The following is a 24,440-nucleotide window of genomic DNA, read 5'->3' on the forward strand; positions in this document are numbered from 1 at the left end:
CCACAGTCCTATAAACTTTTCCTTTTACTCTTGCAGATTTCCTTCTATCACAAATCACTCCTGCCACTCTTCTCCACCCACTCCACCCTGCCTGCACGCTTTTCTTCACTTCTCTAACACACTCTCCATTACTTTGCACTGTTGACCCCAGGTACTTAATCACCTTGAACCTGTCTGTCATTACTACTGCACACTTCACTGCTGTCACACTGTCCTCATACATGTGCTGCACCACCCTCACTTACTTCTCTGCCACACCAGACTTCCTCATACAATGCCACAACTCCTCTCTCGGCCCGCTTTTGTACGCTTTCTCTAAATCCACAAACATACAATGCAACTCCTTCTGACCTTCTTTATACTTCTCCATCAACTTTCTTAAATCAAATATTGCATCTGTGGTGCTCTTCCTTAGCATAAAATCATACTGTTGCTTACAGAACATCACCTTTTCTCTAAGCCTGGCTTCCACTACTCTTTCCCATAACTTCATGGTGTGGCTGACCAACTTTATTCCCCTGTAGTTACTGCAGGTCTGCACGTCTCTCTTTTCTTAAAAACCGCTACCAGCACACTCCTTCTCCATTCCTCAGGCATCCTCTCACCTTCCAGAATCTTGTTAAACAATCTTGTTAAAAACTCCACTGTCATCTCTCCTAAACATTTCCATGCTTCTACCGGTATGTCATCTGGTCCAACTGACTTTCCACTTGTTATCCTCTTAATTGCTGCTCTCACTTCATCTTTACTAATCCTATCCACTTCCTGAATCACCATCTTCACATCATCCACCCTTCTCTCACTCTCATTTTTCTCATTAATGATATTTTTGTAATCATTACATATGCACATTAGCCTTGTTAATTTTTAAAATCGCATTTTGTATTACATCACTAATGTAAATCTAAATTTATTTCTGGCCATTCATGCTTTAGCCTTTTAACATTCTTTTGGGTTTTATTAAGTTTTTAAGGTGTTTTGAAGCTTTAACAAGGAAGTGGGTTGTATGTAATAAAGTGGACGAAAGGTTACCAAATGAACTATTGAACTTTTCTCAACTTTTTTTTACATTCTTTCTCAATTAAGAGGTATATTGCAATTTTTTCAACATGTTTATTTCTTCTGCTTTGAATTTATGCATTCAGTAGTATAGGGTCACTTTTGTGTGTACTTATGGAGCAGTGATAAGGATCTTACTTAAAGATCCAAGATCCTTTTTTGCCAGCCCTCTGCTTTCTAAACAGTTATCTTGTCACACTGCCTAGCAATATTTTTTCTTCTAGAAGAATATAAGGGCATAATTTTCCATATTACTTATTATTGAAGCAAAGTGTGGTGCTCTCACTTGGTTGGATCTTTATTGTTTTGTTTTGTTTTGTCTTGTTTTCTTTGGTACCAAACACAGGAGAAAAAGATTAACCTCCGCTCTGAGTGGCGCTGTTCGCTCACGTGGTGCTGAAAGTCTCTCTCCGTTCACTCCAGCACCTGCTATTTCGCGCTATCATTTATGGCTTTTTTTTTTCCTGCGGGTATTTTTATTGATCGTACCCAGGGTTTAAACAAACGTTTTTATGCAAATGATAAACGCAACGCAAACAAATTCTTCGCTCAGTGTGTGTGTGTGTGTGTGTGTGTGTGTGTGTGTGTGTGTGTGTGTGTGTGTGTGTGTGTGTGTGTGTGTGTGTGTGTGTGTGTGTGTCGTGCATGTTGTGCGCCGCACCCTGGTGCTGCACTGCACCCTGTCTGTCTCGTGCACATACAAAGCACGGTGTTGTTTTTGAGTTACACCACAAGGCGGCCCCAAAAATACCTGATCCACTAGCAGACATGATTACTTAATTATTATAAATTATTATTATTATTATTATTATTATTATTATTATTATTATTATTATTATTGTTATTATATGTATACATACATACATATGTACACGCACCGGCCACTTTATTAGGTACACCTTACTAGTACTGGGTTGGACCCCCTTTTGCCTTCAGAACTGCCTTAATCCTTCATGGCATAGATTCAACAAGGTACTGGAAATATTCCACAGAGATTTTGGTCCATATTGACATGATAGCATCACGCAGTTGCTGCAGATTTGTTGGCTGCACATCCATGATGCGAATCTCCTGTTCCACCACATCCCAAAGGTGCTCTATTGGATTGAGATTTGGTGACTGTGGAGGCCATTTGAGTACAGTGAACTCGTTGTCATGTTTAAGAAACCAGTCTGAGATGATTTGCGCTTTATGACATGGCGCGTTATCCTGCTGGAAGTAGCCATCAGAAGATGGGTACACTGTGGTCATAAAGGGATAGACATGGTCAACAATAATACTCGGGTAGGCTGTGGCATTGACACAATGCTTAATTGGTACTAATGGGCCCAAAGTGTGCCAAGAAAATATCCCCCACACCATTACACCACCACCACCAGCCTGAACCGTTGATACAAGGCAGGATGGATCCATGCTTTCATGTTGTTGATGCCAAATTCTGACCCTACCATCCGAATGTTGCAGCAGAAATCGAGACTCATCAGACCAGGCAATGTTTTTCCAATCTTCTATTGTCCAATTTTGTTAAGCCTGTGCGAATTGTAGCCTCAGTTTCCTGTTCTTAGCTGTCAGGAGTGGCACCCGGTGTGGTGTTCTGCTGCTGTAGGTTCAAGGTAGCCTCAAGGTTCAACGTGTTGTGCGTTCAGAGATGCTCTTCTGCATACCTCGGTTGTAACGAGTGGTTATTTGAGTTACTGATGCCTTTCTATAAGCTCGAACCAGTCTGGCCATTCTCCTCTGACCTCTGGCATCAACAAGGCATTTGCGTCCACAAAACTGCCGCTCACTGGATATTTTCTCTTTTTCGGACCATTCTCTGTAAACCCTAGAGATGGTTGTGCGTGAAAATCCCAGTGGATCAGCAGTTTCTGAAATACTCAGACCAGCCCGTCTGGCACCAACAACCATGCCACGTTTAAAGTCACTTAAATCACCTTTCTTCCCCATTCTGATGCTCAGTGTGAACTGCAGCAGATCATCTTGACCATGTCTACATGTCTAAATGCATTGAGTTGCTGCCATGTGATTGGCTAATTGGAAATTTGTGTTAACGAGCAGTTGGACATGTGTACCTAATAAAGTGGCCGGTGAGAGTGTGTGTGTGTGTGTGTGTGTGTGTGTGTGTGTGTGTGTGTATGTATGTATGTATGTATGTATGTATATATATATATATATATATATATATATATATATATATATATATATATATATATTTATACATACATACATACATACATACATACATACATACATACAGAATCTCACAAAAGTGAGTACATCCCTCACATTTCAGCGACCATTTTATTATTATGTACAGATTATGTACAGCAGTACAGATTTACTGTCCTCTAAAAATAAATCAACATTGATTGCTGCACAAGTTGTTGCTGGGATCCTCTTCCACTCCTCTATAATTAATATCACAAAGCTGCTGGATGTTATGCTCAAAGAGCCCCAATAGGGTTCAGGTTATGGAGACATACTTGGCCACTCCATCACCTTTACCTCCAGCTTCCTCTGCAAGACAGTTGTCATCTTGCTGGTGTGTTTGTTGTCATTATTATGTTGCCAAACTGCCGCTTGGCCCAGTTTCTGAAAGGAAGGCATCATGTTCTGCTTCAGAATGTCACCGTACATGTTGAAATTCATGTTTCCCTCAATGAACCGAAACTCCCCAGTACCAGCAGCACTCATTCAGCCCCAGACCATGATGCTACCACAACCATGCTTGACTGTTGGCAAGATACAATTTTCTTGGCACTTCTCACCAGGGCGTCACCACACATGCTGAACACCATCTGAGCCAAACAAGTTCATCCTAGCCTAATCAGAACACAGGACATGGATTCAGTAATTCATGCTCTTGGACATGTTGTCTTCAACAAACTATTTGTGGGCTTACTTGTCAGTCAGCTTTAGAAAAGGCCTGAGACGATGGCCAGCAAACCGACTAGTTGCTGTGTGCAACGTATGGTCTGAGCTCTGACAAGCAGACTTTCCACTTTTCAACTCTAAAGCAATGCTGCAACACTCATGCATCTGTTTTTTGAAACCAGCTGCTGCACCTGATACACAGCACAACCCTTGCGAGGCTTGTTGACAAGTTTAACCTGTCTTGGAGAACCTTAGTATGACCCTGGCCACTGTACAGTAACAGTTTCAGGGTGTTACAGATTTTCTCTTAGCCTCGGCCATCTTTGTGGAGAGAAACAATGCTAATTCTCAAATACTCTTTGCCATGAGGTGCCATGTTGAACATCCAGTGGTCAGTATAAGGGGAATTGAACTCAAATCACCAATTTTTAACTACTCTTATACAAGATACCCAAATATGTATTGTCCTGTCAAGAAGACAAAAACATGAACATAATGAATAGAACATGTGGCTTTGCATGGTTAAACTACACACTGCTGCTATCACTTAGGGTGTACTCACTTTTGTTGGCAGTTATTTAGAAAATAATGGCTGTATGTATATTTTTGAAGGACAGTAAATCTATACTGATCTTATATATATATATATATATATATATATATATATATATATATATATATATATATATATATATTTATATATATATATATATATATATATATATAAATATATATATATATATATATATATATATATATATATATATATATATATATATATATAGAGAGAGAGAGAGAGAGAGAGAGAGAGAGAGAGAGAGAGAGAGAGAGAGAGAGGGGTGCTGAATAAAGTGCAAAGTGCAAAAGGCAATGCGCAAAGTAGTAATAAAATAATAAAATTAGAGTTAACATAAAAGTAATAAAATATAGCAATATCACAACAGAAAAATTTTAATAAAGAACTAAAACAGAAAAAAATGTGAGCATAAAAACACAAGAAATAAAATAAACCTTAAGAAGCTGAAGTCAAAGTATACACTCTACTACAGTAGAAAGTAGTGTGTATGTATATATATATATATATATATATATATATATATATATATATATATATATATATATATATATATATATATATATATATATATATATATATATATTGTGTGTGTGTGTGTGTGTGTGTGTGTGTGTGTGTGTGTGTGTGTGTGTATATATTATTCATATTGGTTTACTCACTATTAAAGAGTATCAAAACATCTTTATAGCTGCAAACTTTTTTTTGCTCATACAAATAATTATTTGTTAAAAAGTATTAACGTACAGCATTTATAAATCATAATTAATTTTAGAATATTTACATTTAAAGAAATATATATATATATATATATATATATATATATATTATTATTTTTTTTTTCTTCTTCTCTGTTTTTACTCTCTCTGCTTGAATAATATTATTTAGTTCCCATTGTGCCACCAAAAGAGCTCTGTACCAATAAGGCATGAAAAGCCTGCTTTATCAAGGCTTTTTTCATGGCTCCTTGGTCCAGTTCGAATGTCCATTTGCCCATTGTTAGCACTGTTGTTGGTGAACAGATTTCAGCATGGGCAATCTAACAGGTCTGGCCTTACATTTCAGGTTTGCCCAATAATTTTAATAGGGGATTGATAAAGTATTTTGATTCTGATAATGATTCTGACATATCCCCTTTTTCAATGCTCTCTGGGTTCTGACACTGTGTTCTTTTCATAGTCAGCATTTTTTAGCAAATTGTGCTGACAGTAGCCCTAATGTGAAACCTCGGACAGGCTTATCTTTGCTCCACATGTTCACCAGTGAGATTTAGATGCCAATGACAATGGTCCTTTTTGGACAATTTTGGTAGGAACTAACCAGTGAATACAGGAACACCCTACATGACAATGTGTAGAAAAATTTGAATTCAATGAATGTATTGTATATATTTGCATTATATAACTTTATATATTAGTGTTGGATCAGAACATAGTATTAGTTTAATATAGCAAGTTATGCTGGGATTTTGTCTATAAAGTATGTCAGTTAATGCAGTATTTTATCCTTCAGTTTGTTAAGTAAAATACCTTATAGCACCATAATAATTTCAGAAAGCTCAAACTATTAAAGATCCAAAGTAAAAATATGACATAGTGTGTTATTCTTTACATCGTTGCAGATCTTGATTTGTTTTCTTCATTGATCATTGGTCAGATGTAAAATGAAGTATTCCATGATTTGGACATCAAATTGACGCATCTATACAAGTACAGCTGAGAGCATGGATTTGGTTTCTATTCAACAGATTGACCCCCTTATCTTCCTAAAAGCTCCTGCATGCATCTGGCAGAGCTCTTGAGCTATAAACTGTGTCTAAAGTTGTAAGTAGTATTTCAGCGCAGATGTAAAACAAAATCATTTCAATATGAGAATATGCATACATCGCTGAATGCTTCCTTGAATGTTGCTTGTATACTCACTGTAGAAGTTTTATTAAGCAACTGTGAATATTTTTTAAGTTTTATATCCATCTAGTTAGCCATATGTCACTCTTTGAATTATGTCATAATAGTTTCAATGTTTTTACACAGGACACTTTGACCTATTAGTAATATGAGCCGAAAAATTATTTTATTGATTGCAATACAAAATTGATTGCACATTTCTTGTGTAACTTATGGCAAAGTGTGCATGATTTACCTTTTATTAGCTTTTAGGTACAATAGTCATCCTTAGTCCAATTATGAGCCATAAATAATTATACCTATGTTATTTATTTATGGAAAAAGATAAAAAAATTTCCCTAGTGAACGTATTCAAACTATAAAGATTTACAGATAGTCTGTATGTTCTTTGAATGGGTGCTTGTCTTAGTGGAAGTTTGAATTCCTGATTTCCAAAATGAAAATTTTAAGAAAGCATAAATATAATCACGGCCTTTGCAAACTTTGTAAATAAAAAAACGTCGAGCTAATTAAGGAACAGCGCCGTCCGGTGGATAACTGTTCACTTTGCAACAGTGGCAATAAACTTGTGGAGTGGGTTATAACCCTGGATGTGTTTTGGCTTCCACTCTTTTAGTGACGTATATAACAACAAACAAATACATGAAACAAAATCACATAAAATATGCTAAATAAAATTAAAGTCGAGTCAAAACACAAAGTGCTAAAAAGTTTTGTGTCTCCCAAAAGCGTGCGTGTGTGTGTGTGTGTGTGTGTGTGTGTAGCCTCACTCTCAACCAATCCAAATGGGACCTTTGTGGCCGAGGCTCCTCCCCTGTGCGCGCTGGAGAGGCCCCAGTCAGCGCGCAGAGGTTTGGGAGACGGTCGGATGGAGTTTTGCGTGTTTTTTTCTTTTTCTTTTCTATAATTTCCCGAAACGCGTCTGGGTGCCATGGATTGTTTAAGTCCCTCAAGTTTTCTCGCGGGCAAAAGGATTAAGTTTCGAACGCCATGAAGGATTAATATTTGACGACAAATATGGTTTGATTAAGAGGAAACTTTTGACTAGACCCGTGTGAGCTCGTGATGGAGCGGAGAAAGAGGAGCCGCTGCTCGGAATGGCACGCGCTCTGGCTCGTCCTCTCCACCCTCAGCTGCCTTTCATGCGCGTCACCAGAGCTCCGCTATTCCGTGGCCGAAGAGCTACAACCGGGCTCTTTAGTCGGGAACATAGCGAAAGACTTGGGTCTCACGGTTCAGAAGATTAGTGAAAGGAAAATGGTTTTCTCGGAACTCAGCGCTCAGAATTTTGAGATAAACTCAGTAAGCGGTGCCTTAGTCATTAAAGAGACCATCGACCGGGAGCGCATGTGTGGGCTGAGTTTAACATGTTCTTTACACCTTAAAATAGTTCTCCAGAATCCTTTAGAGATGAAGCGCGTCGTTGTAGACGTTGTTGATGTAAACGACAACTCGCCGCAGTTTCCGGCTCGTAACTCGTCGCTGGAGGTCTCGGAAGCGGCCGCGCCGGGAACCCGGTTCCGGCTGGAGAGCGCGCGCGACCCCGACGTGGGCGTTAACTCGCTGCGGACTTACCGACTCGAGCCGAACCACTTCTTCTCGTTGAACGTCGAGACGAAAAGCGACGACAGTAAGGTTCCCGAGCTTGTGCTGGAGAAGGCTCTGGACCGCGAGATGCGCGCCGGCTTTCGTCTCCTGCTCACGGCGGTGGACGGCGGACAGCCGGAGAAATCCGGAACCACACTGCTGCTGATCACCGTTTTGGATGTGAACGACAACGCGCCCGTTTTCGCCGAGCCTGTGAAACTGGTTAGCCTTTTGGAGAACTCCCCAATTGGAACTGTTGTGGCTAAATTAAACGCCACTGATTTAGACTCGGGGACGAACGGAGATATCTCTTTTTTATTTAGCAAATACACACCAGAGAGGATTCTCAAGGTTTTTGATGTGGATGCGAAAACAGGAGAACTTCGGGTTATAGGCGAAGTGGATTATGAACAGGCGAATGTATATGACATCACTATTCAGGCAAGGGACGGGGGATCTCCTGCCATGGAGGGTTCATGTCACATCAAAGTGGAAATATTGGATGTGAACGATAACAGGCCGGAAGTGACGTTAACATCCCTCACTAGTCCAATCAGCGAGGATGCACCGACAGGCACGGTCATTGCTTTGATCAGTGCAAAGGACTTAGATTCAGGTAAAAATGGAGAGGTGACATTAAAAGTTTCTCCGGGACTGCCGTTTAAACTGAAATCTGCTTTTGGGGAGCATTACACCCTCGTTACAGATGGCCCTTTGGACAGAGAAACCACCCCCGATTACACAATTGTTTTGACTGTGACGGATGCTGGTTCTCCTCCATTGTCCTCCACAAAGACTTTTGTTGTCAGTCTTTCTGATGTGAATGATAATGCTCCAGTATTCTCACAGCCATATTACTCTGTTGACATTATGGAGAATAATGCCCCCAGTACCTCCTTAGTGACAATGTCAGCCTCTGACCCAGATTTAGGTGATAATGCCCGTCTGACATACTCCATCTTGTCCTCTACAATCCATGGCAGCCCTGTCTCCTCTTATGTCTATATCAACCCAGAGAATGGCAATATCTTTACCATGCGTGCATTGGACTATGAGCAAATGAATGCATTTCAGATTGAAGTACAGGTGCAGGACAGCGGGGTCCCACCACGTAGCTCCAATATTACTGTCCATGTTTTCGTCATCGACCAAAATGACAATCCGCCCATCATACTTTATCCTGCTAACTCTGGTGACTCTGGCCTCCAGCTCACCATGCCCCGCTCTGCCCCTGTCGGCCATCTTGTGAGTAAGATAGTTGGTTATGACCCTGATAGTGGGCACAACGCATGGCTATTCTACAGTATTGCACCCGGCAAGTATTCAGAATTTTTCCGTATTGGAGTGCACACAGGTGAGCTTCGGACTTCAAGGAAACTGACTGAGGTTGAGGCAGGGAGCCATGATCGCTTATCATACAGCTTTGTGGTAGTTGTTCAGGACAATGGACAGCCTAACCAGTCCACCAGTGCTTCGGTCACCATCACCATAGAGGAGAAGAGTGTAGACCCAGATGTAGATAATAGTAAAACATCATCTCGTAAAACAGGTGGAATTCCAGACATAAGCCTGTACCTCATAATATCACTGGGCTGTGTGACTCTAGTATTTCTTGTGACCATTGTGGTGCTGCTTGTGCGGTGCCTTAGAAGCAAAGATGACCTGACCTGCTGCTACTCCAGGAAAGGCTTCCGTTCACGCCATGGCTACCAGCAGCGTTCCCATAAGGACCTTCACCTCCAGCTAAACACAGATGGGCCCATTCGGTACATGGAGGTGGTGGGGGGGCCCCAGGATCCCCACACACGCACATACAGGCCTTGTTACTCTACACTTTCCAGCAGGAGCGACTTTGTGTTTGTTAAGACTCCTCTACTGAGCCATAACAACACGTTAAATATGACTCTTACCCGGAAGCACTTATTAAACTCAGCCAATGAGGTGAGAGCTCAGCTTGGCACAGAAGCTAACATTTAAAATTCCTAATATCTCTGTCTTTCTGTTGCTCCATGATTGAGGCAGATTTCAAACCATATCATAATCAAAAAATGTTTTATTTATTGTTTTTTTTTGCAAATACCAAGTGGTATTTATCCTATACACTTTCATAATTAGCTCTAGGAATTTCAGGCTTTCTAGAAAACCAGGATATTTTTACATCAGAAATTGTACACACTTTAAAGCAAAGAAGAATTAATAAACCCAAATGTGAGATAATTTGAGACAAAATCTGTGCTGAATTTATTATAATTAGACATTCTTAATAAAGAACAGAAAAGCCAATTGTCCTGTCAGAATAAACATAAAGGGAAAGAATCAATAGTAGGAGAAAAGTTGTAGGAGATTAAAAAAGGCTAGCAGATGAAAAAAGGACATGGAAGACAGAAATTATGTTTGAGATGAGAAGGACAAATGGAGATTGGTAAATGAAGAAGGAGAGAAGGACATAGTGTTGAGATGTCTGTCTGTCTGAAAAAGAAATTGGTGGATGAAAACAGGATTCCAGAGGTCATCCTGTGACCTAGGATTTCCTGTTGTGGTGGAGGTCAGTGATTGGTTCCATACCTCAATGTGATATGACCTTCAGTAATGTGCCTGTGTGTCACCCAGGGGAAATCCCAAAATGAATTTCCATAGTAAGCAGGATTCAGACCACAATGTGATTTAAATGTAGACATTCAGCTAAACACAATGTGTATAATAACATTACGTGTGTTTATTGTATGTAGGAAATGATGAAAGTCCCTCGTCTTCCTTTTGTAATCATTATTTTAGTACTTTTTACGCTATTCTTTTTTGTTCTACTGTGGACTGAAAGCTTTTTTAGCATTCAGAATATGATATGTAAGGTGACAAGCTTTTGGGCCTCAGAACAATGTTATTTATAACTGCTGTATGTCGAAGCTGGACTTTGTTGAATTCCTTTTCTTTGTATAATGTTTTTAATGTTTTAAAAGGGGGAATAGAGAGGGAGGTAAGGCTATATAGGAGAGATTTCCCGTTCATTCTTTCATTCTTTTGATCCACCAGTATTTCCCTTGTGTGTTGTCTCTATGTCCTCTGGGAGTGCTTTTGGCCCTCAGGTCATGAAGACACCATCTGGCACCTCTGGCACGACACGTGCGATTTGTGAGTTTTGTGTTTTGCTGGGAGGTCATGTGAGCTACAATATCGACAGAAGGATGGGGTGTTATCTCAGACCTCAAAAATGCAGTCAGAGATAGGGAAGTTTCAGCCATGCGCATGGTTTTGGAAGTTCTACTACTGCTGTCTGTTGTTACTTACTGGGTTTGTTTTTTCTCAGGTTGAGCCATCATCATGTAAAGAACAGCATAGATTCCCTTTCTTGTACGATCCTGTGAATCGTAATAGCCAATTGTCCTTTTGTGGTTCCTGGCAGCCATTTCCTCTTTTACTTCATCCTTGCCGTGTGTTTTCCTGCTGAGCTTCCTGCTCACTTAAGGCAGCCATTTTACTGTCACCTCTGTTCAGATGGTAGTGTTCTGATCAAGTTTAGTGTGTATGTAGGTGTAAGCCTGCTTACATGTTTAACGTATCCATCTTATCTCTCGTTGCAATGTAAGGGCAATCAAAAAGTTAACTTATATGCAATCTAGTATTACTGATCTGGTGCATTTTATTTAGCTCACCTTTTAAAATCGTATACATCGGATAAATACTTCACTTCAAAAATGTTACGTCGATAACATCATTTACCTTCTAACATCAAATTCTAAACAGTACATTCACTTAGCTGAGCTGTAGATGCTGATTTTTGTTGTAATTTCCCTTCAGTGCAGTCTGCATTCAAATGTAACAGCTTTCAAATTGCTTACAGCTGTTAAGTTGTGTATAAAAAAAAAAACTAGCTATAGTGATTACAGGATCATTGCAGGCATATTTTGTTTCTACATTGCATAAGAAAAATGCAAAAGCATTATTAAATTGTTCATAATATCCACTCCTGCAGAAAATGTCTGTCCAGGGTTTAGGTAAGAGGAGCATCGTCAATGGTGTAGAGAATGAGTTAGCGATTTGTCTTTCATGAGCTCAGTAAGAGGATGTGTGTATAATGCAGAGAAGCAGCTGTTTTCCATGCGTTCCTTCTGTAGAGCCGAGCCTTGGCGGGAAGCCTAAACATGTATCCGGTTTCAGTGCAGTGGCACACAAAGTGTTAAGTTCCAGTTGAACTTTGTAGTTGCATTTTAATGTCATTTTATTCATGGTCATACATTAGTCACCAGCTCAGTAGCATTATGGGCGTGAACTGATCTGGTATTTTCCCAACAAGCATTTTACTTCATGAATATTTCAGTATTGTTAATATATATCTCTGGAGAATTTTAAAATGATGCACTCTGCCACCCAACTTTTTACCCAACGTCCCTTGTGAGTCGTCTGGCAGGTGGCTGTGAGCTGTTATCCCCAGTTGTTGTAATAATCTCCCATACCTCGGTAAAAACACAGTAAGCCCAGAAGAACTGAATGCTTTTACTTTAGGTTAACCTCATGTTGGAAATTTTCTACAGGTTATGTAAGACAGAGTGCTACTTTAATAGCATGCATGCCAGGCATGGGCCATGGCTGGGCCACTGTGTGTGTGGCACTGAAACCACAGCCCATTAACATTTAAGTTCCTGGTCATTGTGGCTAAACAGATGTCTTATGTGGTCATTAGTTACTATATTTATTAGTTATCAGCTCTGCTATATATTATGTCTGTCTGAGGCTGTCAAAAGCAAATGTAATGTTCAGAATAGGCAAATACCTTATATATTTTACATATTTAAAAGCAAATAAAATCCACATGGAAATATTTAACTTTTAGTGTGTGGAAACACATTTTCAAAACCATTGGCTATGTGGTAGAATTTTATTTTGTGAGTGAGTGAGTGAGTGAGTGTGTGTGTGTGTGTGTGTGTATATAAACCTTTCTTAAGAAGCATATAAGTAATTAATTGTTTGATTAATTGAAATCATAGTCCAGGACTCAAGAAATGTAAGAGCCTCCCCAAAGCCTCTACTTGAAATGTGTTGTTGTATGACCGTTCTTGTGCGCCAGAGCAGCTCTGAATCTACACAGTAAACATTGCTGAGTTGGAATGTTGGACTTCAAGGTGCGCATTGTGAAACACAAAAATGATTTCAATCTTCTTCATTTTCCTTTCCTATTTTTCATTTGAAAACTGAAAGTGAGTAGAAAGAGGAAATGCATAAGGAGATAACAAAATAGATCAGAGAAAAGGAATAAGAAGACTAAAAATAAATGAAGAGTGTAGACTTGCAGTTTCTGTCTCGTTGTGTGCTTTGGGTTTTCCCCCCCAACCTTCATTTTTTTCCCCCTTTCATTCTCCTCCAACTCCTGCTGTCTCACTCAGAGCAACTTGGTCTACAGGTCAGTGTGCATGCTGACGTGTGAGCTGCCTCTTCCTACATAACTTTCCCCATTACTGCCTTTAGTTTCAGCACACACACTCAAACTGGGATATACAGAAGTGACTTGCACACAGTCTGACCTTCAAAGAGAAATTAACAATCCAGGTCAAAGATGTTTTGTACACATTTAGAAAGAGAGGATATTTAGACTAATAATATAAAGATCTCGTGTATGCATTGGGTTTGTGACCTTTATGAAACTGCACCTGCGTGTATTTTATATTTTATTGTTTTGTTTTAGTGTACACGTCCACATATACAGTGTCACGTACACGTACAATATTACTTTAACAGTGTAGTTCTCACTGTGCAGAGTTTTAGTCGCGGGGCTGTGAACAATGCTTTATTCAGTTTTTGGTGTGTGTGTGTGTGTGTGTGTGTGTGTGTGTGTGTGTGTGTGTGTGTGTGTGTGTGTGTGTGTGTGTGTGTGTGTGTGTGTGTGTGTGTGTGTGTGTTAGGGGTGTACTACATTGTAGTTCTAAATGCTCATGTGTTTTATGTATGTAAAATGTGTAGATGTCATTTCATTTCACAGCACAGAACTTTAAACTTCCACTCTTCTTCTAAATCTTTAGGAACGCACATTGCTGAATAAAATGTTTAATTTACTATAACAATTATTAATTCAGCCATTCAAATAATTTCGAGACAAAAATGTTTTTACCATCAACATATCATTTTCATTTCCAAAGATACAGTCTGTATATTAACATGCTAATATTTTTTTTTATATAAACTTGCAAATCTTTGAAACAAAATACTGGTCCTGATACATGTAATGCTGAATATGAATAAAAGTAGACCTACAATAGAATTAATAATTGAGGAGATAAATGATGATTTTATAAAATTTGTAAGTTGCTGAATGCAGCTTATAAGTTTTTACTATTTTAAAATAAAAAAAAGCAAAGATTGCAGTCATGATTAATTTTGATTAACTACACAGCAATTGGGTCATGACTGTCCAGTTTGCTTCTTGCCCGCTGAGTATGTCCTTTCCATCCAACCTGAGAACAATGGTGGCTTTGTCTCCTAGCTGATGTTTCATAGAGTCAATCATTTAGCACTACTGCTTGTTCCAGAAACAGTCCTGGATTGAGTTGAAGACTCACAGCATGTACTACCCATAGCTCGTAGCTGTTTTATTCTTTTAGTTTGAAACAATTTAAGTGCTGAGAGGCTTTAAAAGCACTTATTTTAGAACATGATTGTTTCTGTCATTTTGAGCTTCTGTGTGTAAATGTAGTGACAACAGCTTTGGTAGACAAACACACACAATGCGATGGACTCTTCTATGTCTCTTGATAAATGAGTAAAACAAACTAAATTATTGGTCCTTCCAGATCAGTTCAAGCTGACCCTGTAGTTAATTACCTAGAAATGCATTCAGAATGTATGTTATGCATCAGTATTCTATGTCTGTGCCGTCTGTGAGTTATAATGTGACCTTACCTGTGGCCCTGCAGGTGCACAGTTCAGCCCTGTCACGACACTATATATGTCCCAGGAACCCTGTGCACTGACTGTGTATCAGTACATAACTTGAACTACATGCCATTTAATGGCTGAAACTGACAGATGTACATGTATAAAGTCTTCAGGGTTAAAACTGTTTTGTTTTTTTTCTTTCTCCCTGCAGCAAAAACCCCCCAATGCTGACTGGCGTTTCAACCAGAACCAGAGACCCGGACCCAGTGGGTAAGTTAAAGCACAGATTTGCATATTAGAAAAATGTTGTATAACTGAGTATTTGTATAATTGCAGTTATACACACACAACTGTTTGATGCCCCATATTTGCACTGCATTAATACACACTCATATATAGCAGGATTATTTATGGTATTTTAATTCTCGATCTTTCAGTTTGTTAAATGTATAAACATTCAGAGTAGTAAATAAATACATTTGGTTTAAAGTAGTTTAGGGGTGGTGTGTGTGTGTGTGTGTGTGTGTGTGTGTGTGTGTGTGTGTGTGTGTGTGTGTGTGTGTGTGTGTGTGTGTGTGTGTGTGTGTGTGTGTGTGTGTGTGTGTTTTGGATGATATCACAGAGGGCACTGTTTGAAATTAGGAGAGAAATATTGTGGCCTAGATGCAAACTAAATGCATAAATATGAAGTCAATACCACCCTATTTTGTGATGCATTAAATGTTTATGCATTCAATTATGGTCTCACAAGTAGACACATCTAAACTTTAAAAAGAATATAAAAATAGGTACACAAAGAAAGAGGAAAATCCCGTATCTCAAATCCGTCACATAACCAACACCAACACAACAGAAATGAAGGCAAAAATGAAATCAATGTTTGCACTTTGGATAAAGACATGCTTGAATAGAAGTCCAGGTCGATCACCAACACATAACAAGACACAAAATATACAAAACACATAACATAGGTTTAATATGGTGAAATATACAGTATGCAGTAAAAATACAAATAAAAATTAGTATTTCAAAATGGAAGTACTAAACTGTGTTGAAATTGTGTGAAAATTGACTGAGATGTGAAATGTGTTTAAAGGTAAGAAAGTATAATCAAGTATAGTATAAAGAAAAAAAAAAGCAGTGTTGTGGTGCTTGTAGTCATAATAATGGCGCATCTGTGGCTACAGCTATAATTGACTGTGGCAAAGGCGAGAGCGCCAGCAGGAAAACTCCCTTCTTATGCCACTGTCAGTAACTTAGTTTTCTTGTATGAAGGCCCTCAGAGCCAAAGGCATTCATCCCCTGTCTCATGCCAAGCAGCTCTGGTCCTTACACTGCACCAGATTCCCAAAAGACATTACATAACACATTCCTCCCTGAGAAAAAGCCATTTGGAAGACATTAAAGCTTTTTTTCCCCCCACTCATTTTAAACATCAGCTCCACATCTACAACAGGGGAACGACTTAAACTGCTCTGCTGCCATTCAAGGTTGTTTATAGAATTATCAAAGAAAGAAAGTGCACATTTATGTTTTGTTTAGTGAATCAGAAAGCTAGGAGATGGGATTAAAAAGAAGACTTTGCTTCACTACATTTAGCACAAGAGGCAGATTTCTCTCTCACACTCTTTCTCTCTGGATACTGGATATGTGTTATACTATTATCTTTCGCTTATTGATTCAAATGATGCATCAATGGTCTTTATTTCAGTCACCACAAGCTCAGATCTGCCTTTTTAAGATCAGCGTCCCCCCACAAGCCAAGGTACAGGGGAATAGCACAATCGTGTGTGCTCATAGACTTAGATCCCATGTAGTTGTTCCTTATTTGCCGTCTATCCTCAGAATGTGATCCTGTAGTATTTTCAGCTCTTTATAGGCATGCCACTGGCTTTGCTGCTTGCTATTTAGACGTGGTGATTTGGAGTAGGTGAGTCTTATTAGTAATGGTGTAAATAAAGTGAAAGAGACTTTTTCACAATGAATAAACGTTTTATTTACCCTTTGGAAATCTTTCCTAAAAGTGTTATAATGGATGCCACAAGGGCCCACACAATGATAATGGAATCATTTCAGCACTCTGTGAGCTTTACTTTCGGTGGAGCATTGTAGGTGTCTTAACTGCCACGTGAATTTGTAGTTATGCGTGGCCTATATTTTTCCCCCAAACCCCTTCCATAGTGTGTTTGTCGATCAAAAAACATTTTGTTTTTGTGTTTTTTTTTTTAAGCAGCAAGCAGCAATTTTTGTAATTATAATTTTTTTAACGATTGCTTATTACCATTAAGGACAGTTTTGCATTTTAGAACTTTTAGAATGTTTTGTGTGTCTGTGTGGTTGGTTTAAATTTCTCTTGCTCTGAACTTGAATCCACAATCTATAGCCTTTACCACAGGAAGTGCTAATCCAACCACAGGATATGATAATGCTGACCAAGGGAAACACTATTTCCCTTCATAAGAGCGCTACGCTAATTAGAAACAAACGAAGCATCTTATTTTCCCCAACAGACAAAATAAATGTGTGATGATAAGCATGATGAGTCATATGTCCCAAATTTTGATATGAAGCTGCTTCTTGTTATTTTGAGCCTATGCAGTGTTTTGATTTTAGTCTTATTGTCAAAGTTCGAGAATAAGGTCTGTTTTATTTGACACTGCAGTTTAGCATGTGTGCATGGTCTGGGCAGCACTGTTTCCTGTGAGCAGTTTCTGTCCTTATGTCGAGGTTTCTTATTTCTTCTTTCCTCTTCTCTCTCACTTTCCACTTTCCACTCCTCTCTTCTCCAGTCTTCAATCCAGAATCTTCTCTTGTGGCCCATTTGTCTCTCGTTTTCCTTAAGCGCTGTAATTTTTTTTTCAATGCCTTGTTGAACTTTTAAACTTGTATTTGCATTATTTCACTGTTCTTTTTATTACTCTCATAGTCTCACCATTTTCTCAGCCCTTGTAAAAATCTTCTTATTCTAGTCAATGTCATGACATCAGATTCCCAGAAAGTGTAATGCACTTTGGGTTCATATAAAGCAGAAAGTGAGACCCCATTAGTTCCATGCAGGTGTGAGAGGTGCTGGTTATGGTGCTGTAATATACATGAGTTCATGCTCAGATCATAATACACATTAATTTCCTCCTTAGCATTTCTGATGAAACCTTAAATATACTAAAACAAATGACAAATCTTAGGTGTTTCTTTAAGTTCCTTCTTCTAAGTCAACGTTAAAATATACATTTTCTCCCAACTAATTTCTTTTTCTACTTGCCTGTTTGTTTGTGTACAGCAATTATTGAATAAGTGAAAGAAGCTTCTGTGCCACCGGTATTGCTGGGGATTTTAAGAGCTGTTTGCTCTCTGTTTATGTCATTAATTAAAGCTTTCTCTTTTCCTTTGTAAATCCTAATTGTGTCATAAAGTCTGTCTGGTTTACATTGAAGCTGCATGGGTGCTTTAATCAGTTCAATGTTTAAAGCTGAGAGATTCTGTACATAAGGTAGTGACAGTAAAGAAAAATAGCCTAAAGTGAGTTATTTCCTACAAAACATTAAAAGAACTATAAATGAAGACTGAGGACTGAAGATTATGATTTTGTAATCATTATGTGATCCTTGTATGTGTGTCTCTAATGAGGTCAATGTTACAGAGACCTGGCTGACTCCTGAGTCTATAGATGCAAATTGGGTTTAAAAAGCAAAGCTTTGAAGCTCAGCTCAGGCCAGATGGAAATGATCAGTGTTTGTGTTTTTTGTGTGTGTGTGCCTGTGTGTGTGCCTGTGTGTGTGCCTGTGTGTGTGTGTGTGTGCCTGTGTGTGTGTGTGCCTGTGTGTGTGTGTGTGTGTGTGTGTGTGTGTGTGTGCCTGTGGAGGCTTACTTTCATGCAGCTGCTACCTCTCTGTTCCTGGTCTCATTAACTTTTTAGTTTATGAAATGGTCAGAGTTTGTTTGTGTATGCATGATAGTTTTATTTTTTTATTTTTTATAATGGTAGGATTCAGTGGTTTGGTCCAGTCTGGTGAAGTGGTTATAATATGACTACCCTCCAACCATTTTAACACACATTACAAATTATTAGTTAAAGTACAAATTATTGGTAGCAGATCTACCAGACGAAATGTGTAAATTTTAATGACCTATTTGGGAAACAATGAACACCAATGCACAAAAACCACAATGATTAATGACTTTGCAAATGATTTTATTATTAGTAGTAGTAGTAGCAGTAGTAGTATAATTATAATTAACTAAAATAGTTTAATTTGAGATAATTTATCAGCAATTTATCAAGGCCTTTAACCCCATAGCTGCTTGGTTGTATGAATGAGATAAATGTACGTCTCTTTGGAAAAGGGCATCTGCCAAATGCCATAAATGTAAAACTGAGATCATAATACACATATAAGATATGAATGTCGAAAGATATGTTTTTGCATGCGGGTGTGTGTGTGAATGACTAAAAGATAGATAGTAGTAAAGAAAATCTTTATTGTGCCCTATTTTGATCCTCTAGGCCATGATAGAGTGTCAGTCTTGTGACAGAACCAAAAAAGAAATAAATTATTAAACGACCCATGAAGAGAGCAGGCAAGTTCGGGGAAACAGTAGAACAAAATGGCTGCTGGATAATTCAGTCCTCTGTCTCTCCCACAGAGCTGCTGCCACTCCAGAGGTTGCCATGGCAACCGGACCCTGGCCAAACCCCCCATCTGAGGCTGAACAGCTCCAGGCACTGATGGCTGCTGCAAATGGTCAGAACCACACCTCTAAATCTCTCTCACTCACACACACACATCTCACACTCTCCATGTAATTTAATAGTAAATAATTAAACATTTTAAGTATAGTAACTAAAATGACAAAACCTAGAAAACTTTTCTAAATGTTCACAGCTTGCTCTATACATTACCTTCTTAATTAAAATAATGACACTTACATCTCTCCCTGTCTGTCCCCGCATGTCCCTCCCCTTCTGACATTTTGTTAGCTGGGGTGACAGCAGCTGCACAGGCTTGCTGATAATGCCTGCTCTGTGCTCATCAGTGCTGGTGTTTTTTTTTTATGCTACTCACACACACACAATCCTTTTTCTGTTCCTTACAGTCTTATATTTCCTGCATGGTTACAGATTAGTAGTAGCTACTTGTAAGATGCCAAAAGTTTTGTATAGATTATGCTCGTCACTTAATACCATTAGTAAAACAAATGCACAGGAAAATCAATCAAGTTATTATTAGTGCTAATTTAAACCCATCATGCTTTAAATACTACATCATAAGCAAGGAATAAAAGTGGTTGCTAATTCCATATATCATATATTATATATTATATGGTAGCATGTCAACTCCATAAATACAGATTCTAACAAAGGTTCTCATGTAGTATATCATGCAATCACCCTGAGTTTTAGTGTTCTGTCCTCACATTACATGCACGAAATACAAATTGATGAGGATATTTTGCTTTTATATTCTTTGTATGTTCAACAAAAAAAGCTGGTTGTAGAGTTCTGGATCATTGCTTAATGCTTAGTAATAGCTTTGAAGAAACATTAGTTTGCATGGATTTGGCATCGTTTGTACACACATTCCTGATTCCTGGGGAAAAAAAAATCTATCATCCTTGAAGATGGTATGTCTACAAAAAAAAAAAAAAAGTTACCACCATCAACAAGATTACCAACAGAGCACTGGGTGCAGATCTGTGGATTGCTCACATGAACAACTCCATTTCTTAGTATCATACAAATAAATGGAACTGCCGGCGGTGCAGATGTGCATTACAAATCATCAATATTTTGGTGTTTTTACAATAACATTGGGAGTTTTTCTACTATTGCTATTATCATATCTATGCATTGCCTTTAGCAATAAACCAAAGGCATTTGACACACACACACAATGTATGTTGTGTGACACAAAAACACACAACGTTCTTTGTCACAGTGATGAGGAAGACTGAGAGACACATGATAAACCCCGCCCCCACGTTTTGTACTATTATTATTATTGTGTTATTTCTGTCTCAAGACGTGATGGTCATAGTAGAAAATTAGACTGTAGAAGTACAATCATTAAGTGTTTTGTCGTAGCAGTACAGACTGCAGTAAGAAGTGCCAAGTAATGTGAGTCAGGAAGAAGGAGCAGCGATCATTATTTCCATTGTTATTGCCTCACTGTTCTCCTACAGAAAAGGCCTCCAGAGTTTCCATGAACACAGTTCTGTGAGAGGACGACATGCGCTACAGTGTGTCAGAGAGTGGAAAAGGGAGAGAGGAGGTGTGTGTGTGTGGGGGGGGGGAGTTGTAGGAATGACATTATAGCCAATGTTAGAAGAAAGAAACTGGTGCAAACACAACTCTGAATCCTGAACTGTGTCAGGGGTCTTGAACAGATTTTAGATGGCTATGTTTGGATCATGTAGCTATGCTTTTGTGTGTGTGTGTGTGTGTGTTCGTTTTGAGCATAACTGGCCATGTTGAATATTGGGGGAGGGTTTCATTCTTTTTCTGGTTCAGTTTTGCTCAGGGTGAGAGTTATGACTCAAGTACTGTATCATCCAGACAGAAACAGGAGAGAGAACAGATCCCCTTAAACACGTACAGCTGAACCTTCTCACACGCATCACGCTTTTGTCTTCAGTGTTTTGATCTCTAATTTTGACTCGGCTATGGCTTCGTTCGAACTTATACAAATAAAAGATTCCAGTATAAATGTATGAACATGTGAAGATTTTAGAGACTATTTTCCAAGGCTGTACTGTGCAGGCTTTCTATTCAGCTCTAAAATCAGAAAAAACTTTTTACTTGGCTAAGTTTTAACTTTGCTAAATCCTGTCTTTCAGGGGACATTTTATTCACCTGCACACTTGCAGTCTGTGGCTTAAGAGTTCTTTCCACATTCTGTAGTGTTACAACCTGGAGCTCTAATGCACTTAATTGGGATTGTATGTCAAGAATCCAAGGATATTCCATTCAACAAGTGATGTGAATTCTGATCATTTTGGTGCAACCAGTTACCAATGCAGTGGTTTCACACAAATGGGATGAATATTTATGCTACCACAGAAAAGACCATATTTATGCAAGTCAGTCTTAATCTAACATTGTATTTGTATCACTAGCAGCTTAGATATACTTTCAGCACTGTATATTCCTTCTCTAACACTTATCTTAACCTGTGTTTATACTGAATGAAATCGATCACTTTAATTCTTTTTTTTTTTATGTAAATAATGTATGGCCTGTTTTTTCCTTCTCTTTTCTCTACAGAAGTGAGTGAAGCCACTAACACACTGGGTCCTGGCACCATGGGCCTGAGCACACGCTACAGCCCCCAGTTCACCCTGCAGCATGTTCCTGACTACCGACAGAATGTCTACATCCCAGGCAGCACTGCCACACTCAGTGCCAACTCCCAGCAGCCTCCTCAGGCACTGCCTGCTCCACAGATCACCAGCGCCCAGGTCGAGCCACCCAAAGCACAGACCCCTGCTAGCAAGAAGAAGATCATCAAGAAAGAGAAGAAATAAAGTGTGGTGTCTAGGATGAGGTTTTGCTTTAGGTGATTTGTTAAAGGCAGAGTATCAAGGTTCTGGATGGATAAATACTTGTGTTTCTGCACACATTGGTGAGCTTTTGTGCACTTATATATAAGTATAAATAAGAAACCAGTGTGCAGCTCCAGCTTTTTTTTTTTTTTTTTTTTTAATCATCATGATATTCTTTGATATTGCATTCATTTGAAACCTACCACCGAATACTATGTAGTATAAGCACCTGTGGCTGGATTAGTGTATGTAACAAGCTCACATTGGGATTAAGTTTTTATTTGATTTCTGATCAGTTTGAATGTTCCTGAGGTTGAAAGAGTGAACTCAGATGCTGGTTGATATATATTTTTTAAGCTTTTAAAGGACAGAACTTTAGATATATCTAGTCATTACAGTATATAACAGTAGAGAAAGAACCTGTGGCCGTTATCCTAATGACAATAATGTGCTTGGATTTGCATTAAAGATATTTCATTTCGAGCTGCATTTGCTGCTCATATTGAGAAAGATGATGTGATGTTACAGGTTTTATAAAGAAAAAAAAAAGTTTATTTTTGTGCTGTGCTTTGGTTCTCATTTTTGGATTTTATGATCATATAACTTTTTTTTTCTTTTTGAATCTTTGCTGGAATTACAGGTAATCATTTTTGCATGATGCAGAACATCATAAAAAAACAGTAGGTTTAACTATGCATTGCATGCCTGAGGGAAAAAAATTAAAAAAAAAAAAAAGTAGAGATTTGATAGTATACTTTTCTTCCGTATTTGAGCTCGACTTTTATCATGGAGTTTGTCTGTAGAAATTTGCAGACAAAATAGGACTCAAATGCTAAAGAAATTGCTGCCACATACCCCACAACATCTATTATGGAAAAAACGTATACACATTTATCAGCTTTAATGGGGAGGTGTTTTGTTCTGGCAGAATAACCCATGAAACAGATGCTTATAGTGAAGAAATCTGTTTATAAAAAATTAATGTGACTGATTAGTGCTGATTAATTACCCGCGAATCACAATGTCTACAACTTCCTCTGATCACCAAATAATCCCTTCTCTTTTTAGTTTTTTCTCCCCTTTTATTATGATCGTGCCCCTAAATCTACATTTGGTAAATAATAACTTCACCTGTAAATAGGTCAGTCAATGCAGACACATCCATAAAAAACAATCAACTCTATTTTTTCTTTTTTTATTTGAGCCTGAATCACAGGCTTACTACTGGAATGTGTTACATAGTGTTGTTTTTTTTTTTTTTTTAGTAAAAATGGAAAAAATAAATAAACAAATATATAAATAAAGACAAGGAGCATAAAGAAAATGATCAGGCAAATTGTTGCTGTTGCAAAAGTAGTTATTTAGCACAAGAAGGCCGACTAACACCACTTGTAAATAAAGAGATTAACTTTTTTAAAAAGAAAAACACGTAGTCTAGATACCTGTGATGTTTGTGCATATATTTGTTTTTTTTCCCCTCTCCTTTCTCTTTTCTCTCTGATCAACCTTAAATGCATAGACACTAAAATAATAAAAGCCTTTCTAATTCCAATTCATTCTTCTTTCAGGATTTCTGTTGTGCAAGATTGTTTCCTAATGTCTATATAAAGAAACAAATATAAATATTATGTGTGTTTGTGTGTCCTGCCAATGGCATAATGCTCTGTACCCAGTTTAACACCATCCTTATAAAATGCTAATACTCCCACCTGCTCCTCAGTGTTACACTTATTTTATATGCTAATATTTATATTGCTGTTTCATTTCTTGAACACTGACATTTCAAATAAAATGTTCTGAAAAAGGGTCTTGTATCATTTTTGTACAGGATGCGCCTGTAAGAACTGGCTCGGTATTTTAAAAGATTGTCTCATACATGAAGATTAAAATGTTGTATTTTTTAGCATTTCAGTGTCAGTCAAAAGGACAGTTAATTGAGAAAACTATTTCTACAGTGTATTTGATTTTTATATATATATATATATATATATATATATATATATATATATATATATATATATACATACATACATACA

At 38.2% G+C, this 24,440-nt stretch overlaps 1 protein-coding gene across 1 annotated transcript in view; it reads left to right on the top strand.

Moving 5' to 3' along the window:
- The window catches only part of LOC310729368 (uncharacterized protein), a 39,408-nt gene extending 15,200 nt beyond the window's left edge, over positions 1–24,208 (top strand). Inside the window, exons 5-9 of the mRNA XM_083547464.1 lie at positions 7,179–7,277; positions 7,463–9,942; positions 15,077–15,135; positions 19,510–19,607; positions 22,127–24,208. Coding sequence (XP_083403590.1) covers positions 7,179–7,277; positions 7,463–9,942; positions 15,077–15,135; positions 19,510–19,607; positions 22,127–22,386 — 2,996 coding nt within the window. The 3' untranslated portion in view covers positions 22,387–24,208. The remainder of the gene's footprint in view (positions 1–7,178; positions 7,278–7,462; positions 9,943–15,076; positions 15,136–19,509; positions 19,608–22,126) is intronic.
- Positions 24,209–24,440: the final 232 nt, after the last annotated feature.

This window comes from Silurus aristotelis (assembly GCF_946808225.1).
Source record: "Silurus aristotelis genome assembly, chromosome: 7".
NCBI classification, from domain to species: Eukaryota; Metazoa; Chordata; class Actinopteri; order Siluriformes; family Siluridae; genus Silurus; species Silurus aristotelis.